Here is a 27,811-nt window from a genome sequence, read left to right as displayed (position 1 = left end):
CTCAGAGCCCACTATAGCAACACCGATCCAACCTTCTCCTGTTCCATGTGTTTAAAATTTAAACTATTCAAAAGTGACATACAATGTTATTTTCTGAATGAGGATGAGTCTTTGCCATTGCCACTGTACTAGGAAAAGTCTAAACCCCTAACCTGGCACCTACTTTCATCAGAAAAATCTTTTCATCATGCTTTCTGGATCACAGATGACCCTTTCATCACTCAATAGACAAGCTGCACCAGCTCCCAGTGCATTTCAAATTGCCCCAAGTAAGGATGTATGCTGTACATTGATCTTGCATTGCAAACACCCATACTTGTGGGAAGAGAGACTAATACAAACCAGAGTAAAGAACAAAATGAAAAATAGAATTTACCTGTAGTTAATCAGCACCTTCAAGATCATTAAGATTGTAGCACCTATTGCGGGGCTTAATTTGAACTAAATTAAAACTTTTTTTCAAGCAAGCAGTAAGTAATTTTGAAAAGATTAGGCAATCTTTATTTAGAGCGCTTTCACAAACACTACAAAATGAATTATCTGGGACAAACCGATTGCTCAAATATTTGCTCACCCTCGTATCTGAACAGAATAATTAGAACATACCTTTTGGAAAATCTGGAGAAGGGTTATTGAAAATCTTACCCAAAATGACCATGATGTTCATTTAGAAAATTACTATAAACCTTACATTGTTAAGCAACCCAAGCAATGAACACAAAATGACCCACCTCAGAGTAATGAGTTATTAACCGGTTTGGCAGAAGATTCCTTTACAAGATTAGGGAGGCAACATACTGCAAAAGCTGTACGAAATTAGTATAGTATGCATAGGAAAAAGATGCAGGAAAGTGTAAGAGTGCATGCTGGCATTAGGCAGATTAAGAGTTAGAAGAAGCTGAGGGAGGACAGGAAAGCACAGATGTTCCAAAGAACGTGGTGCACAAAAAGGTGGTTTGAAATGAAAAACGGAAACAGAAGAGAAGGAAGATTTATTCCTCAGCCTTGGCTAATAGTCAACGAATTGAGACATTTCCAAAAGACAGACTCAAAGACAGCAGGACACATTATGATTACAGTACCTCAAAGTGTAAATGCTGGAGAGGCTACATGTAGTGACAGACACACTCTCATAGTCACTGCTGGAGATGGAGCTGAGGGGGGAATCGCGCAAGCCATCCTGTGAACTGAAAATAAGCATATGGAAACAACATGAACTGAAGAAAACAAAATGATGAGGGAAGCAGCGGTAGAAATCTATTGTAAACATCAATACAGAACACATTTCACAACATATCTGGGCTATGGCGAATCGCTAGCCCCGCTGTTGAATATAGAATTTAGTCTCATGCACAGAACAAGGAGCTGCAAAGCTTGAAACAATTTCACACCAAAACAGAAACGTATGTAGGACACGAACTACAAGAAAACTCAGAAGGCATGGCATCTCAACTGTTCCAATGTTTCTTTTCCTTTATTTGCCTTTTAGTTTGTGATCATTCAGCGTAACAGGCTTATTAAAATTAAGATACAGGCATTTAAATTTGAAAGCGATTGCTATCGAAGTACCTTATTAAAAGAAAATAGCCAAATATGAAGAGTAAATTATTAATATCAACGGTAAAATTATGTAGCATTAAACATACATTTCACAAGGCTGATGTACAAGCCTTATGATGTTTCAGGGTTTTGTTACATGAATGATGACGTTCCAACAGCAGGGTTCGAAATTCAGGGGAGCTGTGAGCCATTTAGCTCCTGCTTCTAGCATACTCGAGCCTGGTTAGATTGAAACCGACAGCTACCAGGAGCTACTTTTGTCTCCTAAGGCCAACTGGTGCCGTCCAAACTGTAAATGTAACATTAACTTAGAGTATTTCAGAATATTAAAGTAGAATTGGAACACATCTAATATATATTTAAACACAATGGTTCATACAAAATGGACAAAACGTAAGTTAAAGGAGCATCTCTGTTAGCTCCTGGTTCCCCTGCGATAGCTCCTGCCTACAGGGTGATGCCCGACACCCAGGAGTTGGTTTTAGCTGCAACAGGAACAGTTTTAGTTCTTAACTACAGTCCTTTGTCAGAGTATGTCATATTCAGAGATTGGCAGCCTGTTTGCAATTAACAGTCAAACCTGTTAAGAGTTTCAGGGTAGGCTAGCCTTTTATTCAAAGGGACAGGGAGTTCCAGACACACAGACATTTATAATAACAGCAGATTTGAAGATTAATATTAAGCCAATTACTGGATGCAGAAATACGCTGTGCATAAGTATGTGTTCCATGACTCTTTGGTTATCTATGGTGGCTACCAAAAGGCCAAAGAGTTTGATCTAGCCCCATCGATACAACTATCGAAGCAATACTATGATACCTGAACATCATCATTAAGACACATAAGGTAAACCCATATCCCCCGCCCCCTTGTTATTTCAGGCTGTGGTCAACTAAGCCTGTCCCCATGATCAGTACTTCCAGTGAAATGGGGCAAGAGATGGTTCAAAAACTTGGCCCAGTACCCTGGGGTGGCAGGTTGGACGGAGAATTATCAGCACCATGCCTTAAAGGATAGTTCCGGGACTTTTTTTTATTGTTCCTATGGTTCGGCCATGTGTTTTTAAGCATAAATCGGTAGATCGTAGAAAACTTTCCTATGGACCTTACCCGACTTTTCGTCCATTAACGCACTCAAAAACATCCGCCATTTTATGATAATCCTCTCACTTGCCGCATCGCCCTGGCTCACCTGCTTTTGCGGCACTAAATCAAATCCCCCGCCCCTGAAACAGACTTGATCAAAACATTCATATTCCCCACCTCTATCCGTGACGTGACTGAGCTGCGTAGGCAAACGCGCCCAGGCGTCTTCTACGCGACTCCACACAGAACCAGGAAATCAACACAGATGAGCTCAAACAACACAGCGCGCCACAATTGGGAATATGAAACTGTGCTTTTAAATTAAACCGCCAGATTGTAAATTTGGTAAAGTACATTTATTTGACATCAAATGTTTTGAGAATATTCAGCGATTAGCATTTTTATTTGCTCACGTTCCAAAAAGTTCGTTTCGAGGCACACGATGTTCCTTTGCTGTACACAGGGTCTTAGATCATCTCACAATACAGCGCCACAATTCGGAATATGAAACAGTGGTTTAAAAGCAAACGGCAAGATTGTACATTTGGCAAAGTACATTTATTTGACATCAAATGTTTTGAGAATATTCAGCGATTTGCATTTTTATTTGCTCACGTTCCAAAAAGTTCGTTTCGAGGCACACGATGTTCCTTTGCTGTACACAGGGTCTTAGATCATCTCACAATACAGCGCCACAATTCGGAATATGAAACGGTGGTTTAAAAGCAAACGGCAAGATTGTACATTTGGCAAAGTACATTTATTTGACATCAAATGTTTTGAGAATATTCAGCAATTTGCATTTTTATTTGCTCTCGATCCAAAATATTTCGTCTTGAGGCAAGCGATGTTCGTGTGCAGTAGACAGGGTGTTGGTTTACGATAAAATAAGCTCTTCGGTCGCACTGATAATCGCATGGCTATTCCAACAACGAGGCACTAGGGCACCACAACGGTCTGTATGTTGCATCTAGCCGCTAGTACCGCGTAAAGGCATACTTGTACTTGGCGATCGTCCCACAAAATGGTAAGGGTGCTAACGTTGTTCACGCGGAGAAGCAACTGGCGGTTGAAAAACCCATCCGCCGGTGTCTGGTACTCGTGACACATGCAGTAATGCATGATGTATCTATTTGAAAAACATAAAAAAAGGAAATTAGTCTCACCATCAGATCTTTATTAAAATTATTCATTTTATATATTAGGTCTGGAAATTATTTCATAGCTAGGACAGTGCAACTGGGTTTTATACGTCAAGGGGGGCTGTAGGATACTGAGACAGTCCCCCAGTGCAGGGGTTGACAGGGAGTGCAGGTGGAGAGTGGAAGGGCCCAGGACCGAGGTCGCAGACAGTGGACAAGTTGTAGCAGGGGAGAGGGAGAGAGAAAGCAGAAGCAAAGAGGAAGGTTTGGAGGTGCTTCCGTAAAAGGAGACGGTTCTCCCCAAGATAGTGCGCGGTACAAAACAATATGCCACATAGAATGAACAAGTACAACTTAACCCGTCTTTAAAGCTACTGTATAGTAATTAAATTGCGGTATAAACTCATCTAAAGAGTTACTTACATTATATTTGCATTTTCCATTGTGTCTGTGCGTAGGGCAGCCCCGAAATACCACTCCTTCTATGCCGACGTTTTATTTCTTCTAATGAACGAACATGAAATGGCTTTCGTTTCTGAAATTATATTCATTATCGTTTCTTACGTGGTCCCGGCCTGTCAAGGTCAAATAACAATAGAACCTTATACTGAGTCGTGGGCCATTCTGGCACTCGAGAAAAAATCAAAGCAGCTGACCTTCACTTTGAACGAACACACATTCCTAGTTAGCTAAATTCAGTGTACGGCCGTTTTACAGGACTTGAAATTTACACTCCATCTTTGCATTTTGTCTGCTTGCTTTGCTGCCCCACAGAACCATAAATACGGAGACATTCTATATTTTTGGAAAAATAATTTATATTACTGTTTGGTTTAATTTAATGCGCAAATGAACAAGGTTGGATATATAAACATATTCAATGGGCCTGCGACATGAGGAGACTCGAGAGAACAGACAATCAAATTACAATCATTTAAACCGTGATGTGTATTTCTCAATGAGCTCTTCTTTAGGTGGACATGGAACAGAGGCAATGTTGGGTGGCAATGCAGTTGTCACCTGCACAGGTTCGTTCACAACTCCATTTATGTGCCTATCTAGGACGTCAACAATAAGTCTCTCAATAAACTCATATTGCATATCCTCAAACACTGGTTTGATCACCCATTGTTTACTTCTTTTAGTGAAGGCCTTATTGTAGCGAAGCGTCCCTAAAGTTCCGGTCGTCCTACTTTGTTGACGTCCAACGTTATGGTTATGTGCCAAGACCGCTAGAAGAGTCCGATTTATCATGCCCTCCATGCCAAAATGCAATGGTTTTGGCCTGTACTTTAGGCACATATTGTGGAACACCTCCAAATCTCCTGTGTGGCAGAATTCCGTGAGTCCCCTCAAATCTTTTGTTATAGTTTTATCAAATACAATCTTTTCAATGGCTTTGTGAGTGGGTGATGAAGGAATCAACCACTTCTTCTTCCGTGCCTCCTCTGTGGACAAATGGCCATGTTCACAATTGTGGAAATGTTGGTTTGTGTTCCAACGGTGAACGTTTGTGCAGTGTGGCATTACTGACCGCCATTTTTCCAGTAGAATTTCCAACGACCCTCCACATGTTTTTGAGCTCCACCAAAGATGGTTGCTGATTGACTTGGACCACTGTGAAATACCTTGCGTTTCTTTTTTTTTACCTGCAGCAGACATTTTTTTATTGATTGTTTTTGCAAGATGCCAAACGTCAAATTGGTGATTTATATTTTTGTACTCTTCTCTCATTGTCTTGGCAATTGAAACGTGTCTGTCCGTGGCTATCAGGTCGATCACCATTCCCCGCAATTGTAGTTCTTGCAATGATGCTACAAAGCCAACTTTCTCCATGGCCACTGAGGATGTACTTTGTGACACCTGCACAACCACCGAACTCACAATTTTCTTACTTTCCATGTCCTGAAAGTGGTAGGTGCAGTACTTGGCTGAAAATCCTGGGCTGTCGCACTGTCCATCACCGGCTAGCCTGAACCGTTTGCCCGCGAATGTACTATCAATAGACATTTTTTCCATTCTCCAAGCTTCGCTAATGGCTGGAAATAGATAATCGGTTTGGTATTTGTAGAACTGAGTTTTCGCAATGAAACGGATTCCCACAAACTGAAAGAAAGACTCTAACTTTTTAAAACTTGAACCACTAAAAAGTGCAGCCGCTGCACAAAGTAGATTGCCTGCTGGCAGTTGTCCCAGCATGGGTTGTGCAGACCATGAGAAAGGATGATATTTTGTACAGGTGGCATGTATTTTAAGGTTAGTGCCTCGAATTGCACGAGTCACATTAATCAATGGCTCCCCAAATACTTCCCCACCTACCGAATGCCCACATTTCAACCGAATAATAATATCAATCAAACAACTATCGAATACAATGAATTTGGCCTCTTTCCTTATAGTGTCACTCTGCATCCCAGCTGGTTCGGCCTGTAACGTTGAGGACATGTCACTCACATGAAAGGTAGAATCTCTTATATCGTCTTCCGCTATGTTCAGTGATATTGAAGGTGTTTCATTGTAGTCCACTTCATTCTCTTCCATTGCAACATCTGTTCCTTCTCCGGCAATGGGTGAATAGGACAATTTCTTCAACTTTCTCGCGGTCTTAGTTTTTGCGGGTGTGGATTCTGTGAATTTATCTACAACTGCATCCGAACTACCAGGAGGACATTCACTATCAATGGCTGGTGGTGGTATAGCTCCGTTGTCAATCACTTCATATTCTTCCCATTGGCACGATGCATCTCCAGTCTCAAGTCCCTGCCAAAAGGTTTGACAAGCAACATCTCTCGTTCGCTTCACTGTCTGTGTAGATCTAGTTCGTACACCCACTCGCAACTAGAGGACAGATTGGAAAAGGGATGTTCAGTTTAAACACAACTTACAGTATTGAACTATTAACAGTGAAAAACAACATAATATAGTGACCAGGACACTAACCTTCTTTTGCTTTCTTTTCTTTGAAACTTTCTTGCCTCGAACTTCCAACATCAGGACGCTGTTGCTCCGACTCGTGTGTGCATGTCTCCACTTCCTCTTGCGCTGCAACGACTACATTTTCATGATAAGCACATCCATCACGCACTGACGCTCCATCGACTCCCTGAAACATAGAACTTTCATTAGTATGTATAATAATATTGAAAACACAAAATGTACTTGGGGACCAATACCCACGTACATCTCAATAGCAAAACACGAATGAACGCTTTGTGTAGAACATTCAAACGACAATTATTCACGCATTGTTGATCTAGTTAGATGGAACTGTCAAGATCCATACCTCGGGCTCCTCATAGACTTCCATTGATGATATTATTGAAGATGATGCTTCAGTGACTCCCTGAAACACAGTAATTGCATTAGTATGGTTTTCTATTTTGATAAAAAGAACAGAAACTTTGTGCAGGCGTGAACGGCTCATCTGAATAGACCTGCACAAATGATCAGTTGTCTAAAATAAATAATGGATATGTAAATATGATTCGATTTGCTTGATCGTTGGAAGTGTCACCACCCAGAGATCTGCATCAACTACTAGGGGTGATGTTCTTGTAGAAGAAGCTCCGTCATCTCCCTGAAACATAGTACTAGCGTTAATAAAGAAGGAAGTATAGCGGATGTAATCACGTCATATGATTTCGCTTGATCGAACTGTCAGTATCCATACCTCGAAATGCATAAGAACATCAAGGGACGATGTAACTGCGGTGCACACTTCTGCAAGCTGTTGCGCCGACCCGTAACTGCATGCTCCCCCTTCTTCTTGGACTAATGCTCCATCGACTCCCTGAAACATAGGACTTTCATTAGTAATGAACACAAAATTGAAAAAAGAAGACACATAGGAGGGCGACGGAACTGTCCTGAAACGTACCTCGAGCATCTGAGTGACATCAACGGTAGTCGTCAATACGTTGGACTCCTCAGCATCTCCCTGAAAGACAGTACTTGCGTTATTTTGGATAACAATAATTATAACTGAAAACAAAGACTAGAGGACGAGTACAAGGGTGTACCATTAGGTAACATAATTACACGATAAATTAAAACTATTGATTTACATGCCTAAAACAAGTCAGTGGCAGAATAGCCAAGTAAGATTACCCGATAGGCGCTTGAAGTGGCTGATGACTGCAATAATGACACGGATGGAGAATCTTCCGCCTACATATTGAGTGGATACATAAATGGGGAAATTATTGTTAGCTAATGCTACACACTACCGCAAGGCCAAGAGATAAATACGTAAACTTGACTCTCCAGTGTAGGGATGTGGACGAATAGAGTGGGAATAGCGGTTGAGAGCAATTTTCGCCTCGCTCGCGGTGTGTTCTTCTTTATTAGCAATGATGTGGAGTACATGTCAGAGGTAAAGTGCCTGCTGCAGATGCGGTATCGATCACCCCTCTTGTCCGCAAAGACCTCTAGGACTCTACTTTCAAGCTCAGACGGTGGATATCCGCAATATCGGACCCATTCTCTTATCTGATCTATTGTCTTAGGGAAAACATGCATTATAGTACCTTCTGATTTATTATGGGTCTTCGAAAGACAACCGCCAATGGAACAGGCAGGCATTGTGGAAAGTTCTGAAAAGAAAAGATCAACAATTCTCTATGAATACCAATGTAAACTCAGAACATGTGACTAGTTCCTTGCATGTACTGTCTTGAACGAAAAGAAATTGGACGCAAAATGATTATGGTACATGGCCTTACCTTGACGAACAAACAGTTAGATGCAGGGATCAGAGTAGTTTCTTGTCGTAGAACAGGGAGCAGTTCACAGGTTGCAATCTGACGAGTTTCCTCGAAGTGGTCACGGAAGTTCACAGAGACGAAGAGCAGATAACCAGCACCTTCACGGGTTGACTAGCAAAGCGCAAAGAAGTGCTCATTAGAAATATGAAGTGGGTTATAAAGAATTCGAAACAGGGGTGTGTTTGTGAATGAATGACGTGTATATGTCGTGGCATTATGTGGATTGCAGGGGGCCGTCCAGCGTGAGGGGGGATGCTTGGCAGGAGACACGGGGTCTGGAGGTAGACATGGGAACAACAACCCATGCTCTATAGACCACTTTGAAGTGTACATGGTCTTTGGCACCTCTTGGCCTTTATCGCTCCCTGACTGCTCCAGTTGCCTGCACAAGTACCCCGGTGCGAACTGCCTTTGATAGGGCGGGGGGTGGATTGGGGCGGTGGTCGTGCAGACAAGACACAGGAAGACTCGTGAATGGAGACACACTTATGTGGATTGCAGGGGGCCGTCCAGCGTGAGGGGGGATGCTTGGCAGGAGACACGGGGTCTGGAGGTAGACATGGGAACAACAACCCATGCTCTATAGACCACTTTGAAGTGTACATGGTCTTTGGCACCTCTTGGCCTTTATCGCTCCCTGACTGCTCCAGTTGCCTGCACAAGTACCCCGGTGCGAACTGTCTTTGATAGGGCGGGGGGTGGATTGGGGCGGTGGTCGTTCAGACAAGACTCGTTTGCCGCAGGGCCTCACCAAGGAGAGGCCATCTAACTGCATGTAAGAGGCTGGCTGCAGGATCTAGTACATGGAAGGCAGGGGGGTGAGTTTATAAATACCTCACCCTCCCAGGAGAATATATGGGTGCAGTTCACCCTGGAGACCCTGGATGCCTAGGCAGTTAGTCAGCAGCAGGCTGGCCTGTGGTGGCAAGGCGGCACGGGCCAGAGGGGGTCATCTCTGTACCCGGTGACCAAAAGGATGATTTATTATGATCAACCATATTTACCTATAACCATGTTTTGTATCAATAAAATACAACGGCCTTCCTTTTATTGCCAACGCTTGGACAAATCAAAACAACCATTGTTAAAATATATATTGGGTTTTATTTTGGATCTTAATTTCAATTGAACATAAATAATAAACATTACACATTGTAAATTTGCGGTTGCAGCACATCCAGGGAAAATCCGCGGTATTGTCCACTGTCGCTGGGGAAATGTTGTCTAATGGCAAGTACCGCACAGGCAGGTATTACTCTCCGAACGCGGTGTCCGAGCCTCCCGTGAAGCCACCAAGTGAAGCAACGATAGGCCGCCAGCCTGTACCACCTGTGAAAATGAAAGATGCAAACTGTATTAAAATGACAAAACTTTATCACTATCGATTCAGGTAAAAAATGTCATTCTGCTTTGAAAAAAATTCTATCTAGAAAATGCACAATATGGAACCAATTTACATGCATTCGAATGATATGTAGATGTAATTTTATATGTGGGAGACGACCATGACATAGTAGTGGCATCACTGACATCACAACCAGAGTATACTTACTCGTTACTCGGATTACGCGGACGAACAGTGCCGCGAAGTTCGTGCATAAGCACCATCATCATCCTCAACACGGTCCGTGAGAGGCAGGCTTCCCTGAACTCTGGCAGCTCGGTGATGCATTGCGGACTTTGCTCGCCTTCCTGCAGACTTTGCTCGCCTTCCGAAATGTAGGCCAGGCATCCCGAGTTTTCTCGGCAGCAGCAGTTCTCCTCCTCAGTTGGCATTAGCTCGCACCGATTGCACGTGCACCAGATGGAGACGCCGTCCATGCGACATGGTCCAGGCTCTTCATCCGTTGACTGGTCCTCCCAACTGCCGTCCGAATCCCCGTCGTTTTCGCGTGCTTGCCTTTCCAGTAGTTCTTCCTCGGTGTACTCGGGCTCGTACATATACGGCATTATTGTAGCCATTATGTGGTAAAGAAAGTAAAATAATTTATAGCGGTGGTACTGGTATCTGTTCACACGGGCTACAATCAACGAAGGTAGCTGACCAGAGCACAGAAACGAGTCACAGAATACTCAAAGTAACACAGAGAGAGGAATGGATTCGAAAATCTGCTGCTGTGTGTTGTGAAACGGTCTGTTTATACTTATTGAGGAAAGAGGCGTCCTGCCATTTCCATGGCGACACTTCATTAGCTGAGGCGCAGCGATTGTTGACACGAAACGGGAAATGGGCGGTACGCGTCTGCTGATGTCAGGCTCAGGGGCGGGGGATTTGATTTAGTGCCGCAAAAGCAGGTGAGCCAGGGCGATGCGGCAAGTGAGAGGATTATCATAAAATGGCGGATGTTTTCGAGTGCGTTAATGGACGAAAAGTCGGGTAAGGTCCATAGGAAAGTTTTCTACGATCTACCGATTTATGCTTAAAAACACATGGCCGAACCATAGGAACAATAAAAAAAAAGTCCCGGAACTATCCTTTAAAATCAGGCAAACTAGTTTTTGGTTTAGCTGAAAGCAAAACTTAGCTCTAAAATGCGTAGAACCTGTAAGTGAGAGACCCCCAAAAATACAGTTAAACCTCCCATCAGAGTTCATAATGACACACCCTCAGAGGGAATGAGACCAAGACCAAGTGCTGGAGGTAACGAAAGCTTTATCTAAAACAGGGCAAGCAGAATCTACTCTGCTCACTGCGAGAGCGCTCTGCAGAAAACATGTTACAGGTTAGTTATATACACAAAAAACGACAAACTGTGGGAAGGCCTAGGGGGCACAAAGACAATCAGGATTGGACACTAAGAGTTCTCACCTATAGGTTCCATAGGGCTGGAGGTGTTTGTATGGTTTGAAGGCACGTGGTGCGATGACGTTGTGTCCCGGGTCAATCGGTCAGCTGGGCTCATGTTGGTATGCTGTGGTAAGGCTCATGTTTCTTGTATCACTGAAGCTATGTAACATTTGCCCTTTTGGCCACACATTCCCATTAATTTGCTACTGTGATTTGTTTGTCCGTGACCTCAGAGACCTGTATCCTAATCCTTGTAAAAGCATAGTTCAAAGGTATGTTATTTACTACCGATCACAGACCAGGCTTCAATTGCTAGATACCACGCTCGAACTGTTTAAACAGTTCAGGATATAATGCTTGGGGTAGAGCTCATGGGGTCATTATATGATCTGGGGTGTCCACCTGGTGGAAACAAAGAAAATTCTAAATCTATGGCTGGAAAGACTGGTTCATAAAAAGCACATATTATGGGTATACATTTCATTGTGGGGGCTCAGTGATCAAGTGTCCAGATGTCATTAACCTTGTGCTGACCTATTTTGACATGGGAGAATCGAGACTTCTTTTGCGGTAGAATTCCTTGTTGCACAATGAGACTGGGCTTTATGGAACACAATTGTACATATAAGCTTTTCACACGTGGCTTGCGGAGTTATACATAAGTCATACTATTAAAAAACACTATTTCCCATTTACCGTGACATTCTTATTCCACGAAGAGGAGCAACAGAGTTCATTCAAAAGATAAGATGCATACTTGGATCAATAGTCATCTTTTACATGTGTACAAACAAAAGCGATGGTTCATGACTTGAGGCCTATATGCGCACCTTTAACAAAGATTATGGCTTGCTGGGGGGGGGGTGGTGGGGGCTAGCTGCTATATTCTCACACAATGTTATACACATATCTACATTGAAACTTGTGGACTAAAGGGCATGAGGTAGCTCCGTGCTGGGGTGTACAAGATTATACTACTTATGCATTGCATTGTCACAAGCTATTTCCATAACCATTCTTATGACCCACGTTAATATACATTATGCGTTCATCGCTAAAGTTTAACAGAAAGATTTCCGTTATAGATACATATTATATTGTTCACTCATATGCACCATCATGTTGAACCACATTAGATTTGCATGCTCCTGCTTGCAAGGGGCGCATCAGCTCCGTCTATGTTAGAGCATAAATTATCAAAACGAACTCATGGGTCACTCTTGGTTGTTGACTCTATCCTGAGGGCATCATGTTTTTTATGGCCAGGGTCTGTCGGGGTGTTGGGCAGGTTTATAGTGACAAATGGCTTCTGCCCTGGCCCCTGCTTAGGGCTGTATCTTGAGTTAGTGAAGTAAGACGGAAGGCAGAAGATACAGTGTGGATTTTGTTGCATTCTCGTAGACAGTCTTCTCATGGGAACCGGACAACTGCGGGGAAGGCAAACGGGGGAGGAACTTGCTCGTTGTGCGCGCCTGGCTGGGAGAGCGGCAGGCTCGCATTGGAATCACAATTGTTTTAACATTACAATATTGGGTTGGTGCTGTACAAAATGGAGTCTCTTCCACTTCTGGTTTTATACTGTTATGGGTGGGCAGGGGGAAATCACAAGGGCAGGGGTCACAGTTCCAGGGGCATTCCTGCACGAGTGCGCCGGGGCTGGGGCCCTGGACCCAAAGCAGCCGCGACTGAGCCTACCTAGGAAGTGCAGGAATAGGGGAGGGTGGGGGGGGTTCAAAATATCCCCTCCTTCCACTCAAACCTTGCATGGATTTCAGGTCCTGCAGCCACATAACGGGGCGATGTGTTAAAGTAGCCCCAAAGAAAACTTAGTCCCACAACTTTACTTTACACATCCTTAAAGCCCTATCTTTCATAGGAAAAACAACCTTGTTTGAGCAACTGGAAGGGCGATATTGGCATTGAAACCAGCAAACCAACTTGACTGCATAGGAAAAGGGTGTTAAAGTCCTCACCAAGCACACACTGTTGCAAGATTCTGTGGTTGGCATCGATCATCTACATCAATTATTGCTGCTTTGGGTTAAAATAATAAAGCAGTGGACAGAACACAATCCTTCCGCAGAGCTTGGTGAGACCCCTTGAATGAAATGACTGTGGTGAATGATACCCTTACCACTTTTCAGTCCCGGCTTTATTACCACAGACAATATTCTGGACGAAACACAATCCTTGCGGTTTAAATACTATTTAAGTTCTTTGGACAAATTAAACGAGGACATGTTTACCTCTGTGAAAAGTCCTGGAACTAGCACTGGAAACGGAAGCCTTTGGCAGCAGTGCAAGATGACAGAATTGTTAGCTGGGAGTAAACGGGAAACCACACAATCAGGATGCAGACAAAATATGTTATACCGTTCGAAAAAAAGTTCTAGAACAAAGCAGCAAAACAGGAAACGCATCCTGAACGCTGCATCCTTAAGAAGAGCCATCAGGTGCCAGCCTTCCGCAGAGACATTTTTCCTTAAAACTCAAATGATATTCAGAGAGGGAAATCCCAAAATAAATGCCCCATCGCAAGCCAGGTTTACCCAGAAGCAGTTCTTTAACCTATTTGGTCTCACTGATGCCACTGAACATCATTGGAGAGAAGCGGTTACATTAAAGCGCCTTAGACCTCATGTGATATCACAGAGAATTTCACTAAAGGAGCAAACAAAGTGCTGAAATAATGTGAATTTCAAATTACAACAGCATATTTAGAAATGGAATTCCCTTCAGTGGTTAATAGCCATTCAAAATGCAAGCTCACGTTTGTATCTTCATTTTTGTCATTGCAGACACGTCAGACTGACTGCCATTTATTTTTTTTGGGATGCTTTTTCTTTTACCATACTTGGCCTTTTTGATTTAAGACTTGTCTTTTTTGCACAGTGCAGGTGGCTGCCGGTACAGAGGGACCCTATACTCCATTTTACCCTTTCTGATGTAGCAATACCGCAGTAGTGCAGGGGTTCCCCATTAATTCTAATACATTAATTCTTTACTTAAACAGTATGCCCCACGACAGGCTGGTGGCAGTACGACCGTTTTTTAAAATGTTCTTTGGTGCCCTACTGAGCACCAATACTTTAACTGTGAGGAGGTCATTTTAGAAGATTAAAATATCTTCTCTTTTAGCACAGTCTCTGCACGTGCTCTGCCCAGGACCCGGGAGAGGCAATTCATCTATCCTTGTTCAACCAGGGGAAGTCGCAACATAATTTCCCTCGCTTAAAGTGGTGGGAACAACCAGTTCACAGCCATGCACCAAGCTAGACGGCCTTAGGAATCTCGTTAGAACCATGGTCCTGCAGCTGACCTGCATCATCTTGTGTGGGGATTTCTCTGTGCCTGGACATCGTGCAGCCTTCTGTTCTGTGCAACTTGCTCAGTGACTGTTGGAGGACATTGCCTATGTGGCTCTGCTGCCCTCCACCAGGAAGAGGGGCATTACTGTGCTCCATTGTCATCTGCAGATGGTTGCTGGATCACCAAGACTGCTTCTTCTAGTGTCTTCATCATCGTGGTCCTTCCTTATCGTGGATGTTGAAGCAGTCCATCTGAAGAAATGCATCTGAAGTCCTCCTGTTGGTATCCTGAACCGTGAGGTTGTAAACGGAGACCGGAACCTACAATTCGCTGGATCCAAATGCCAAACAAAGCCCCCTATGTGCACACAATCCCTAGAGCCCCCTCCCCCCACACCCTCTAACAATGCAATCAATGTTGGTAGCATACCAGCTTGGATGTCTCACTGGGATCCCATTGAATCCTATATGGCATAAAGTCCTCCTTAGCAGCTACCCTTATTTTACCTTTGGTGGTGGAATCTTGGTTTGGGAATTTCATCTGGGGTTCCTCAAGACCCTTATGATTTGTGGCTGCTCAACTCCTTTGAAGAACCTGCATGCAGTAATTTACAGAGCATGACACTAAGCCAGTAGGGAAGCATGTTCATAATCAAATTATAGCCTATGGTAGAACATTCTTATTACTGAAAAACATCTATAACCAACTTACATTTGACATTGTTTGAACACTTGTTCACGAGCTTGAACACTTGTTCACAGGCTAAGGATGGACTGCAGAGATTCCCTTAGCCTGTATCGTTTTGTCTTAAGTATTCAAAGATTTGTAATATTGTTCATAACTAATTTTCCTCCCCATCCTAAGAATGCAAAGGTTTATGTACAGGGTAACAAATATAACTAGCGTTTCTTATGAAAAATGCGTGGGTTATTTTTGAATACCTGTTTTTGTATTAATGTGCATAGTTCTTGCCTTGAAGTTAATGGCACAGTTTGCTACTACCTGTAAAGTTTGTCCATATATCATGTGGACAAAAATGTCCTTGGCTGGCCTTGAGAGCAATCTCTTCCATCAACCAGTGTGAACACGCCCAAATATTTGAAGCCTTACTGAATATTTGCACTTACCAGTGAGAGTTTGGTCAAAATTGGTGAAGAGACTGCAGGTCCATTATAGGTTGGTCTTGCTAGATCCTACACCAGTGGTGGTAGAGAAAAACCCTCCTAACAGTTGCAGCTTACTGGTTGCCGGTAAAGCGGGTAGAAAGACTCGACGTTGAGAACATTTCTTATAGCAACAGACTAGTTTCTCTAAACTTACAAAAACACTAATTGAAGCTTAAACACGTGTAGCAATCGAGGATATTCCTCTTCAAGACGACTCAGGATTCAAGAAGTAGAAAAAGCAAATCTTCCAAGTTAAAAGGTAAACACAAGGTAATACGTCACACATTGACAATCCACCCACTGTTCTAACACTCAACAATGCACTCTCAAAGCACACATGCATATCACTAGCTCAACATTCCACTTCTCAGCGCATGCATGACATGTTGACATTCAAAGCAGCATCCGTGTCCACACAGAAGACTCATTAAAACACATTTCCTTAAAGGAAAGATGGACAACATGCAACAGTAATATGCAAAAGAAAAAATTAATAAAAATCAACTGATGTCACACATATACCATCTAAAAACACCAACCCTCCCCATCACTCCAAAACTATTCCAAAACAAATGGCCTCACCCTGACCTGGGAGAACCACAAACTCCTCTACGCATCCAACACAATTCAGTGCCCTCATCACCATACACTCAGTTTTACACTACCTCACTGATACCTGTGGCATGGTGGAGTAAGGAATCTGACAAAGGTGTGACAAGTTTCAACAAGTTCTATTTGAAATATAAAGAAAATGTCCTACCTCTCCCTATGCCTAAAGAGTTATCCCTACTTAAATATTAACTCAGGTGCTCGTTGTCAGGATGTTGGTCCAATTGAAAAGGTCCATCCAAAAACCTACTCTAACCCTACAACTAGTCTACAAAAGGGTTCAGCAGCCAAATAAAAATAGCACCAGGAGAATGGCTCCCTTCTCTGGTACTGGCTCATTCTTAATCTCATCAATCTTTTTCTTCAATTTCTGATTCAACAAAGCAAGTGTTGACAGGAGAATGACTCCCTTCTCCTGAACCCCCTCACAGTCTTGAAGACTGCCTTGGGATATTATTTGACAATAGTCCAAGTCTCTTCACTTGGTCCCAAGGGCTTCTGAAAGCTTGCTTTACAGTTCAAGTAATTTTTCCCTGTCATAGGACCTTAGAAATCTCTTGTTGTCTAGAATCTTCTTTAGTCTTATTTAGTCTTACTTGGATCATCACTATGATGAGAGATTCCTCTAGATGCACTCTTGGTTTGCAGACCTTTGTGTATCACTACAGTGACAAGGGAGATCACCCCGAGGTTCTCTTGACACTTGATTCTATAAGTATCACTATTGTGACGAGGGCGATTAATCCTGAGGTGCTCTTGGTTCTATGGATGTCACTACTTTGATGAGGGAGATTACCCCAGAGGCTTTGCTATGATATGTTATAGCATTTGTAAAGTGCCTATACACAAGTGTTTCAAGGCACGACGAAGCAAGAAAGGGGGAACAGAGGGAGGACCGAGACAACGATCTTGCTAGGCCAAGTGAAAATGAGATTGCGCAAGGGCAGGGGAGGGAAGGTGCCAAGGGAAAGGGGAGGGGGCAGTGCTGTACATGGGATCAACACAATACCAAGAGCAGCCAGCAGGTAGAAGGTTCAAGGATAAGTGCAGACAGCAGGTGTCCAAAAGTGCAGGTAGGGGGACTGTAGGGTTACAGATACAGAACCAAGTGCAAGGGTTGCCGGGAGGGAGGTTTTCCGAGAGAGGCCTCAGCCAAAGAAAGATCTACCGAAGAAGGGTTTCCCGTAGTTCCTGTTACCTGGTTTGTGCTGTGAACATGTGTCCACTTCTTCCCAGGATAGCAGGCACTTTCCTATTCAATTCTGTGGCTGGTGGTCTCAGCGTCATTGTCAGACCAAACGGTCCACCTCCCTGAGGTTATGCCACCATGACCAACCCCCCCAGCACTGGAGTGAGCTGGCTTACTGGATTCTTTGGGGACTTCCAATCTCCAGCGTAGTCTCTTCCGAGGATCAGCTTCTCTGCACAGCTGACAGATTCCCAGGTTCAAATTCCTGGGCTTTGCTAGCTCCTGGCCAGCTTTTCTCCTTTCAGTCTTCCTCTGTCTTGGCACTTCTAGCTGGGCCCACCGCAGTGTCAGTCGTTTGGTTGTTTCCATGATGTATTCTTCATGCCTACTTGTGGCCACCTCTTCTCTGTACTTTTAGAAAAAGTACCATCATTTTTATTCCTCGTCTCAGTGGTGTAAAGTCTCAAGGAAGTGACACGAATCCCAGGGTGTGGTCACAGAGCCCATGGGAAGAGCCCATCCCCATGAGGCCAGGGAGGTGAGGCCACTACTCAACAGTTCCCCTTGGGGTGGTTCTCGGTGGGTGGATCTCATGAGGAGGGAAGCCCTCCATGGGACCAGTGACGATGGCCTTGGGAGAAAACAGTATTCACCCCATCCATTTCTGTCCCCTCGTTCCTCTCACCCCACTCAGTCCCCTGTGATCCTCCACAGATCTATGCATCTCAGTAGAGGGCTTTATTAATACAGACCATACTGGGAAAAGGCTTACCTCGGTGGAGTACATACCATCACTGAGACTAAGAAGTTCACACAAGGAGGCAAAAGCCCTCTGCAGAACCAACACAAGAGGTACATTCTATTAGAGGCAGCCCCAGCGATAAAAAGCAAGAAAGGACTGTGTACCTGGTCAAGCCAGCCCTGGGAAGAGCAACGAACTGCAGGCCAGTTCTGTGGCGAGCGATCCGAGGACAAGAGTAGGAGACGCTGCTGGGGAGCAAAGAGTGTCTCCAGTGGCTCTGAAGTGCAGGAGCCTGTAACAGGGAAGCGAGAACCCGACCAAAATAGCCAGAGCAAACAAAAGGTGCACAGCCGAGCATGCGAGAGTGCGCCTACCACTGCAGAGTAGGACGCCAAACGCGGAAGCAGTACAGAAACCTCACTCCACTCCCAGGAAAGACCAGACACTGCAACATTTCCCAAAAGTAGGGAAAGGGTTGGGTCGGCTGGTGGGACACGGAGGGCAGCAAATAAAGAGCCACAACAATATCCAGAGAAGCAGAAAGGGATAGCGAAAGAACTGTAAAACCTAAAAGCAACCTTACAAAATATCCTATGTGAAACAATACCCGGTCTGTTCAAGTGGGCATTGATGGAAGCAAGGGCAGAGGGTCTGCCAAAGCAGCATACTCGGGTCTGGGTCTCCTACACAGTCGGGCAAGGACAGCAGAAACACATATGGCTCAGAGACCCACACAAGCACATAGCAAATGGGCTGGAGCCCAGAGCGAGTCAGGGAGATCCCGAAACAATGTAAAGGGATCTGGGACCACATTAAGGAGAAACAAACTGCATGACAAGTCGGGGAGATCCGTAGACCGCAAAGAGGGGTCCGGGATCAGAGTAAAAGAGAAAGGAAGGTGCAAGAAGCTAAAACAAGGGGTTGTTAGGAACCGTTTAGTAAATTAACACTTTCTTAGATTTGGTGCTACGTTTACAAGCTGGAGAAAGCAGGGGAAGAGACACAACCCCAACAGGGGGAAGGAACAAGTTACTTACCTGTAACTGTTGTTCTCCAGCATGGGTCTGGCATGGATTCACATGCTCATGAATATTTCCTGTCGTCAGGCTGGTAATCCTCGGTAAAGAAAAAATCAGTATCAGTTTCGTTTCTGATCGGTCTTTCTTAGTAGTAACCAATCACTGATCTTTGGGTCATACTGCCCCCAGCCAATGACTGCCCTCTCCCTAAGCCCCGCCTCTAGCAGCCATCCTCAGATTTGGTAGCACGCCAAGTGGCAGTATGACCAAGTGAAGAGCCGCAGAGGGGTAGGCAGGAGGGTTTGCATGTGAATCCATGCCAGACCCATGCTGGAGAACAACAGTTACAGGTAGGTAACTTGTTCCTTCTCCAGCATGGGGTCTGGCATGGATTCACATGCTCATGAATAAAACAATACATAGCAGTATACACATGCACAACCACGGGAGGTGGCAACAGGCTCAACATTAAGCAATACAACAACTCAACATTAAGCATCTCTTGCCTCCTCACCAGGCTCACCTTAAGCAAACAGGTTGCGCAGCACTGCTTGGCCGACCCTGGAGTCCCGATCGACGCAGTAGAATCTTGTGAAGGTGTGCGTCGACCTCCACGTAGCAGCCCTGCAGATGTCCAGCAGGGGCACACCAGACAGGAACGCCGTGGTAGCAGCGATCGCTCTGGTCGAATGGGCTCTCGGACGGCCGGGCAGCGGTCGGTTTGCCAACCGGTGACAATGCATGATGCAGCCGGAGAGCCATCTGGAAATACAAGTCTTCGAGAGAGCCTTCCCTTTATTCACAGACCCAAAGTTCACAAACAGTTGTGACGTCTTCCGAAAACTCTTCGTGCGGTCCATGTAGAACTTCAGCGCTCTAGCTACATCCAGCGAGTGCAAAGTCCTCTCGCCCAACATCGAAGGCGACAGGAAGAAAACTGGTAACACCAAGGGCTCGTTGAGGTGGAAGTCCGACGGCACCTTGGGCATGAAGTAGGGGTGCGTCCTCAGCACCACCCTTAGGTCATGAAAAGTCAAGTATGGAGGCTTGCAAGATAGGGCCTGAATCTCTCCCACTCGTCGTGCAGAGGTGATGGCCACAAGGAACGCTGTCTTCCATGACAGGAACTTCAAAGGCACCGAATGCATAGGCTCGAACGGGGCTCCCATGATCCTGGTCAGCACCACATTAAGCTCCCACGCCGGGGCAGGAGCCTTCACCGGAGGGAATGATCGGAATAGTCCCTTCATAAATTCCTTCACCAGGCGATGAGACCACAAGGACGCCAGTCCCGTAGTCCTGGTATATCGGGAGATGGCAGCCAGATGTATTTTTATGGAGGCGTGAGCCAGTCCAGCTTTGGCCAGCGACAGCAGGTACGGCAGCACTTGAGGGGCCGTAATCCGCAGAGGGTTAATCTTCTGTGCACGGCACCAGACAGAGACCCTCTTCCATTTATGACCGTAACACTTGAGAGTTGAGGACGCCCTGGCCTTTGCAAGAACCACTCTGCAATCAGCCGGGATATCGTACCCTCCAAACTCTAGTGCTGCAGGAGCCAGGCCTGCAGGTTCAGCGACTGTGGGTCGTGATGGAGAATGGCGCCTCCTTCTCTGGAGAGAAGATCCGCGTCCGCCGGCAGCCTGACTGGCAGGGACGTTGACAAGTCCAGAAGGTCCGGGAACCAGATCTGCCTCGGCCACACCGGTGCGACGAGGATCATCCTGCACCTGGACTTCTTGAGCTGGTTGATGAGGCGGAGCAGCAACGGCAATGGAGGGAACGCGTATAGAAACAGGCCGTCCCAAGGGAACGAGAAAGCATCGTCCATGCTCCTCGGCTGTGGGAACCTGCTGGCGAACCTCTGGCACTTGGAGTTCTTGCCGTCGTGAACAGGTCGATATGGGGTTTGCCCCATCGTTGGAAGAGTCGATCCACTTGATCCTGGCACAGTTCCCACTCGTGGCACGAGCGCAGCTCCCTGCTGAGCGAGTCGGCAATGGTGTTTTTTTATTCCTGCCAGGTGGAAGGGAACCAGAAACACCCCCTGGGTGACGGCCCAGTGCCACAGATCCTGGGCTTCCTTGGATAGGGCTGTGGTTCTGGTGCCTCCTTGCTTCCGTATATAGAATATTGTGGTGGTGTTGTCGGTGAATATCCTCACCACCTTGCCCTTGAGGGAGGGAAGGAACGGCTTGAGAGCCCAGAACACTGCTCGGAGTTCCAGAATGTTGATGTGGAGAGACCTCACCTCCGGGAGCCAAAGGCCTCTTGCGTGGAGGTCTCTGGTGTGGGTCCCCCAACCCTCCAGAGAGGCGTCCGTCGTCACCGTCGCCTGAAACGCCGGGATTTGAAATTCCGTGCCTGGCGTGAGGTGAGCACGTATGCCCCACCATAAGATCGCCCGACGGAACTCCTCGTCGAGAGGGATCCTGTCTTTGACACAGCCTGTCGCCTGAAACCAGCAGGCGTCGAGGAACTCCTGTAGCGGACGCATCCGAAGTCTGCAAAGGGGTACAAGATCGATGCATGAGGACATCATCCCGAGGAGGGACTTGATGGACCTCACCCTGGCCACGTCCGTGGCAAGCAGGCACTGCACCTTGCCAAGGATGGTCTTGGTCCTCTCCTCTGAAGGGTAGGCCAATTGCCCCACTGTATCGAGCTTCGCTCCCAGAAACAGTGCTATCTGCGATGGAACTAGGTGGGATCTGGGGTAGTTGATGGCGAACCCCAGCTCCGTGATCAACCGGACGGTCCTCGCCGTGTGTTCGACGGCGAGTTCCCTTGTCCTTGCCCTGATTAGCCAGTCGTCCAGGTAGGGGTAAACGTGGATCCCCTGCATGCGCAGCCGCGCCGCCACTGATGCAAGTCACTTGGTGAAAACCCTGGGTGCCGACTTTAATCCGAACGGTAGGGCTCTGAATTGGTAGTGGCGTCCCTGAACCACGAACCTGAGGAACTTCCTGTGCCTTTTTAGAATAGAGATGTGGAAGTAAGCATCCTCCAGGTCCAAAGACGACAGGAAGTCGCCTTCCTCCAGCTGTCCCAGCACGTGCTGGAGGGTGACCATCCTGAATTTCTGCGCCTTGATGTACTTGTTTAAGCGACGCAGGTCCAGGATGGGGTGCCAACCCCCTGTCTTCTTCCTGACGAGGAAGTACCTTGAGTACACTCCGGAGCCCCGGAGCCTTCTGGGGACGAGCTCGATGGCACCTTTCTTGAGCATCGCCCTTACCTCCAACAGCAGTTGAGGGACGTGATTTTCCTTCCTGGCCATGGGAGGAATGCGAGGGCACTTCTTTTGGAATTCCAGCGAGTGCCCGTTGGCCAGGGTGTCCAACACCCAACGGTCGGTGGAGATGGACTCCCACACGCTGACGAACTTCATCAGCCGGCCTCCCATCGGGGTGCTTCGGTGGGGGCCCGACAACACGGCCGGGTCTGTCTTGCTTGGAGGCGGCCTTGCCGCCTTGGCCTCCTTGGCGACGACGGCGGGATCTGCCTTGCTTGCCGCGACCTCTGTAGGCCTCCTGGGAAGAGGAGCGGGCCGCCTGGCGGCAAGTGGAGGAGCCACCGCTGGAACCTTTGGAGGCACCCTGCCTGCCTCCGGAGCTCCGAAAGGGCCATCGCTGTTGAAGCACCCCTAAGGCCCGGGCCGTCTCCGAGTCGGTCTTGATGGCCTGTAGAGACTCGTCCACCGCCTTACCAAAGAGGTTGTTGCCATCGAACGGCATGTCCAACACTCTGATCTGGACGTCCTGGCGAAAGTCTGTCGCCTTGAGACATCCTCGTCGTCGGAGGCAAACTCTGTTGCCCAGTTGATGAAATCTAGTATCGGCAATGTCCGTTGCCACCGTTATGGCGTGATCCAACGCCACCTCGCCTTCCTGCAGAATTTCTAGGGCCTCCGCCCTCTTGTCAGGTAGGGAGTCTAGCAGGGGGGGGGGCTATCTTGAACCATAGCTCCCTGTCGTAGCGGGCCACGATCGCTAAGGCATTGGCCACCTTAATCGTCGTCGCTGCCAACGAGATGACTCATCGTCCCATGGAGTCCAACTTCTTGCCCTCGCTGTCCGGCGGAGAAGTGGAAGTCGAAGCCGCTGCACCCGCTGCCTTCTTCTTAGCCCCTGCCAAGACGACAGTCTGGCGTGGGCTGGGCCTTGAGGCACAAGGGGGCGGCATCGGGGACTCGGTACTTCCTCTTGTACCCGTCCCTCTTGGCAGGTGCCGTGGAAGGGTTCTTGAGGACAGCAAGCCCCTGGTTCCAGAGGTCATCGAGCAAAGGCACCGCGAGGGCTGTCTTCCTCTTAAGCTCTCGTCGTTGTTACAGAAACCATTCCTTTTTTTGTTCTTCAGGGCAGAGCTGGAAGAGCTCGGACGCCCTGGTTATCATGGTGTGGAAAGAACCAATTTCGTCGGCTGGGGAAGCCTGCAAGGGGGGGGTGATGACGGAATGTCCGCTGTGTCATCGCCGCCGTCATCGTCTGTCCCCGTCGCTGTGTCTGTCGCCGTATCCTCTCTAGGGTCCAGCGAGGATGAGGGGTCCACAGGTCTCGCAGGCACGAAAGGCATAGCAGGGTGGACTCTCCTCCGCTTGTTCGGAGGGCTTCCCGACGGGCCCGGTTCTGGATCCTCCGTCGGGGTCCATGGTAATCTCGTCCTTATCTTGGTACATAAGGATTGGATTGCCAACAAAATGGCCGCCGAGCTATCCTGGGGCTCGGGTAATGACTGCGACGGACGGGATGGCCGTTCCACTGGGCCCTCTACGTCGCCATCATCGCTATCTTCGTTCACGTCACGGGGACCGTCCCCTGGGATCGGACCTTCTCGAACCTCCCGTTGAGGCCTATGAACCTTTCGTTGAGGCCCTTCTCGGCTTCCACCAGCTCCTCAGAGGCTGATTCTGATGATTCTGAGTCTGTAATGGCCTCTGCCCCCCCCCCTCTTTCTGCCAGGGGCTTCACGGGGGTCTTAACGATGGGCTGGAAAGAGGACTCCCTCCGTGGTGGCAGGGATACTCTGGGCCCAGAGGCCGTTTCCACTGGCCTAGTCTCTTCCGGCTTCGCCAGGGTCACAGCGACCACTTCGACAGAGGCCTTTGCCGGATGGATCAAAGCCCTCACCACCTTAGGTGCGTCCTGGGCCTTCGCATGGGGGTGTGGGGGGGGGGGGGTCAGCGCCTCGCTCCCTCTTCGAGATCGACCGGGTCCACTCCAGCAGCTTACCCGGGTTCTCGGACTTCCTCTTCCCCGAACCAGAGCGCTGGCTCGTGGTCGAAGGTGCTGGGAAAGTAGTGCCCGACCTTTCGGCGCTCCCGATGCCCGCGGACTCGCAGTGCTTGGCCTTCTGTTGGGCCCCTGTCGCTGGGGCGCCCTCACAGGACTTAGAAGCCCGCACAGTCTTTTTCTTCGCCTTCTCACCTGCTGCGCCCTTGTCCAGCCAGGTGGCGGGAACGACGATCTTGTTTGGTCCGTTCCGAAAGGTTCTTGCATAACGCACAGTCCCTTCTCCACGTGCGTCTGGTCCTCATGAAGACAGTAGAGACAACGCGAGTGCTCCTCGTCCTAGAAAACGTTCTGCGATCCGCATCCAGGGCAGCACCTGAACAGCTTGGATCCGGGCGTCGAGCTTCCCTTGTCCTGGGCCATGTCCGTTGAGGTAGGCCGCAGATCTTCCGGAATCCTCCAAGAAGTGTAAACTCGACGAAAAACTTCACCCTTGAGGGGCGTAGAAGAATTCCGAAACGGGTCCCCGTTATCGGAAGTAGAAACGGTGGAGCTTTAGGCTCGATTAACCGAAAAAATGAGAAAATCTCCTGAAAAAGTGCGAAAACGCAGCAAAAACTCAAGAGCTAAAGCACGAGGACTCCCAACACTTGAGCGTGCGGAAAAAATCCGAGGATGGCTGCCATAGGCGGGGCTTAGGGAGAGGGCAGTCATTGGCTGGGGGCAGTATGACCCAGAGATCAGTGATTGGTTACTACTAAGAAAGACAGATCAGAAACGAAACTTATACTGATTTTTTCTTTACCGAGGATTCCCAGCATGACGACGGGGAATATTCAGGAGCATGTGAATCCATGCCAGACCCCATGCAGGAGAACTGTGTTTTGTGATAAGACGGTCTACAGTCAAGGCTGACAGGATAGTCAACCAGGGTGGACACCAACAGTTGTGAGCTGGGGAAAGAACAGGGGAAGAATCCCCACCCTTGATACTCCGGAACTGTGTTGCGTGCATGTTTGGAGGAACATTTAAGATCAAGAACTTTTTAAAGAACCACTTATTTTGTTTTCTAATCAAGAATTGACCATTCCAAACCTGTATCCAGAACCAGAGAAACCTCCTTCTGGATCAAGAAGACATCCAGTTTACTTGACATCCTGACGAGACCTTTGTTTTTTTGTTGACGTAGGACAACCCCTCATAGAAAAGGGGCACAATAGGTTTTTTCCTTTTCTTTTACTTTGAAATAAAAGTCTTTGCCAACAAAAAAGCCAACACTGTCAGACTTTTACTTTGGCACCCTTACTTTCAGTGGCATTCTCTGCAGACTAGATTTGTATAGATGCAAGGACAAGAGGGTTAGGGTGTTCCTTCACGGAACTGGAGTCCTTATCCCCAGGAGAGAGTCTCTCCCTGTGAGGTCCCACTTTCCATCATACCTAGGGGGACTATTGGGTAGGGGCTTCACCTCCCAAACCTCACAGAGAGGGCCCTCCCCCTTGTGGAGAAGTGACTAGTATTTGTAAATCGTCACATACCACAGATGTGTAATAACACAAACACGATTGCCACTACCAGGAACTATTACTGCCTAAATCATCCGGACAATAGCAGAGTAAACTTCACACTTCAAAACAATATCATCTGCACCCTAGCAGCAAAATACCACAATACAAACAATGGTTCTGCTAAACAGGAATTAACCTTTCGCAGCACAAATAAGAGCATTGTAGTGGAAAATATCGACCACTCAATTCTGGTGGATTGATTAACACTATTAGTCAAGCAGCAAGCAAAACAAATCACCAACGTCAACAAGAGACTTTGCCGCAAGTGAACCCCCCTCCCTCCTGGGTTCAGATCTCTTTTATACTCGCAGAAATACGAGTGTCAATGGAAGGGGGGTGGTCTCAGCCTGGCAAGTTCACACCTTGCAACTTTAACTGCTAACTGAGTGTTAGGGAGAATTCTCTCTTTAGGCTGAATTTCCTAACCTAGTGAGTCCCCCAGCAGCTTTGCTGGATTTCTGGAGTTTGTTTTTTTCCTCCTGCCAAGAGCGAGACTCTTTCTCCCACTCTTGGACATGATTAATGGTATTCCTTTGATTGGTAATGTGTTTTATAGTCTATGGGGTCCTTTACTCCATAGGGTCTCATGTGTTTTTCCTATGTGTGTTACACAGCACCCTCCGTGCAGTAACACAGGGGTGTCATAGTGACACCCCACCATAGACTCCATACCCTGGGACTGACTACTGTCTCCCAGGGCATGTAAAGTCACCATTGGCTTTACTAGTCCCAAATTATTAACAGAAACTAGTGCAAACCATCATATTGTGGACGTACTTGTCGGGGCAATTCGATTGCCCCGGGGTCTGTTAATCGAGGGGGCACGTTTCCGTCCCCCCTGATCGGGTTTTGGCTGGTGGCAGTGGAAACTACTTTTTATATTCGACCGCGAATATTTCCCTATGGGATTTTCCCATTGTTCGAGGCAACCAACTTTAATTATTTCATTCTTATAGCCTCGAACATACCGCCGGTTTATTTAATTAATATTAATTCTCCGGTTGGTATTTTTTGCCAAGTCTCGATTCTAAAATGGTGTTTGTGTTTTCTTCTGTGACTCCAACCCAAGTCGAGCCCTTGGTTCCACTTTTTGGCGAAATTCTCCACAGAAGCCTCCAAAAGTGGTGCCACTCTGTCTGGGTACCACAGGGGGTGCCGGAGGGGGTTTAGGCACCCTGGACTGAGTTACCTTGGTAACTCAAGTCGCACTCGTGTGATTGGCCCAAGTGGTGAGCCGGCCGGCTCACCACCTAGCATGTTTGAGTGACAGCTAGGCTGAGTGAATGGGGGTTTTCTGCATAAAAGCAGGGCTTTGGGGACTGGAACTTCAGAAGTCGCCACAGGACCGGAGAATCCGACGAGGGAGAAGCTGAGCCAACCTATCACGACGACACCACTGGTGGAGCCCTGCGGAACCGACTCACCACTTCCCGACGACAGAGAAGATCTCCCGGCTGGAGAGGCTTCTTCCCCTGACTGGTGGGCACAACCAGTTTACCTTTTTTTCTTTGCTCCCCAGCCCGGTTTGTGGTCGAACTGCCCGTGCCAAGCACCCCAGCAGCCGGGTAGCAACTCACCACTGAACCGCGAATCACCGGACCGCTCCTTGTACCTGAGAAACTCAGCGACTGGTTTCTTCC

The 27,811-nt window shown here is 47.1% G+C and overlaps 1 protein-coding gene across 3 annotated transcripts in view; it reads right to left on the bottom strand.

Annotated features, from left to right (window-relative positions):
* Window positions 1–27,811, bottom strand: part of ZFYVE28 (zinc finger FYVE-type containing 28) — an 881,464-nt gene that overhangs the window by 247,104 nt on the left and 606,549 nt on the right. For 2 of the 3 annotated variants that reach the window (XM_069632121.1, XM_069632122.1), the window contains exon 9: window positions 1,083–1,187. The exons of the other annotated variant lie outside the window; for it this stretch is intronic. In XM_069632121.1, the coding sequence (XP_069488222.1) occupies window positions 1,083–1,187 (105 nt within the window). The remainder of the gene's footprint in view (window positions 1–1,082; window positions 1,188–27,811) is intronic. 3 annotated transcript variants of the gene reach the window in all.

The sequence above is a fragment of the Ambystoma mexicanum genome, chromosome 6q (genome assembly GCF_040938575.1).
Source record: "Ambystoma mexicanum isolate Mex_15411 chromosome 6q, UKY_AmexF1_1, whole genome shotgun sequence".
Lineage (NCBI taxonomy): Eukaryota > Metazoa > Chordata > Amphibia > Caudata > Ambystomatidae > Ambystoma > Ambystoma mexicanum.
The sequence above is the reverse complement of the archived record's forward strand: the minus strand, read 5'-3'. Positions and strand labels throughout refer to the sequence as shown.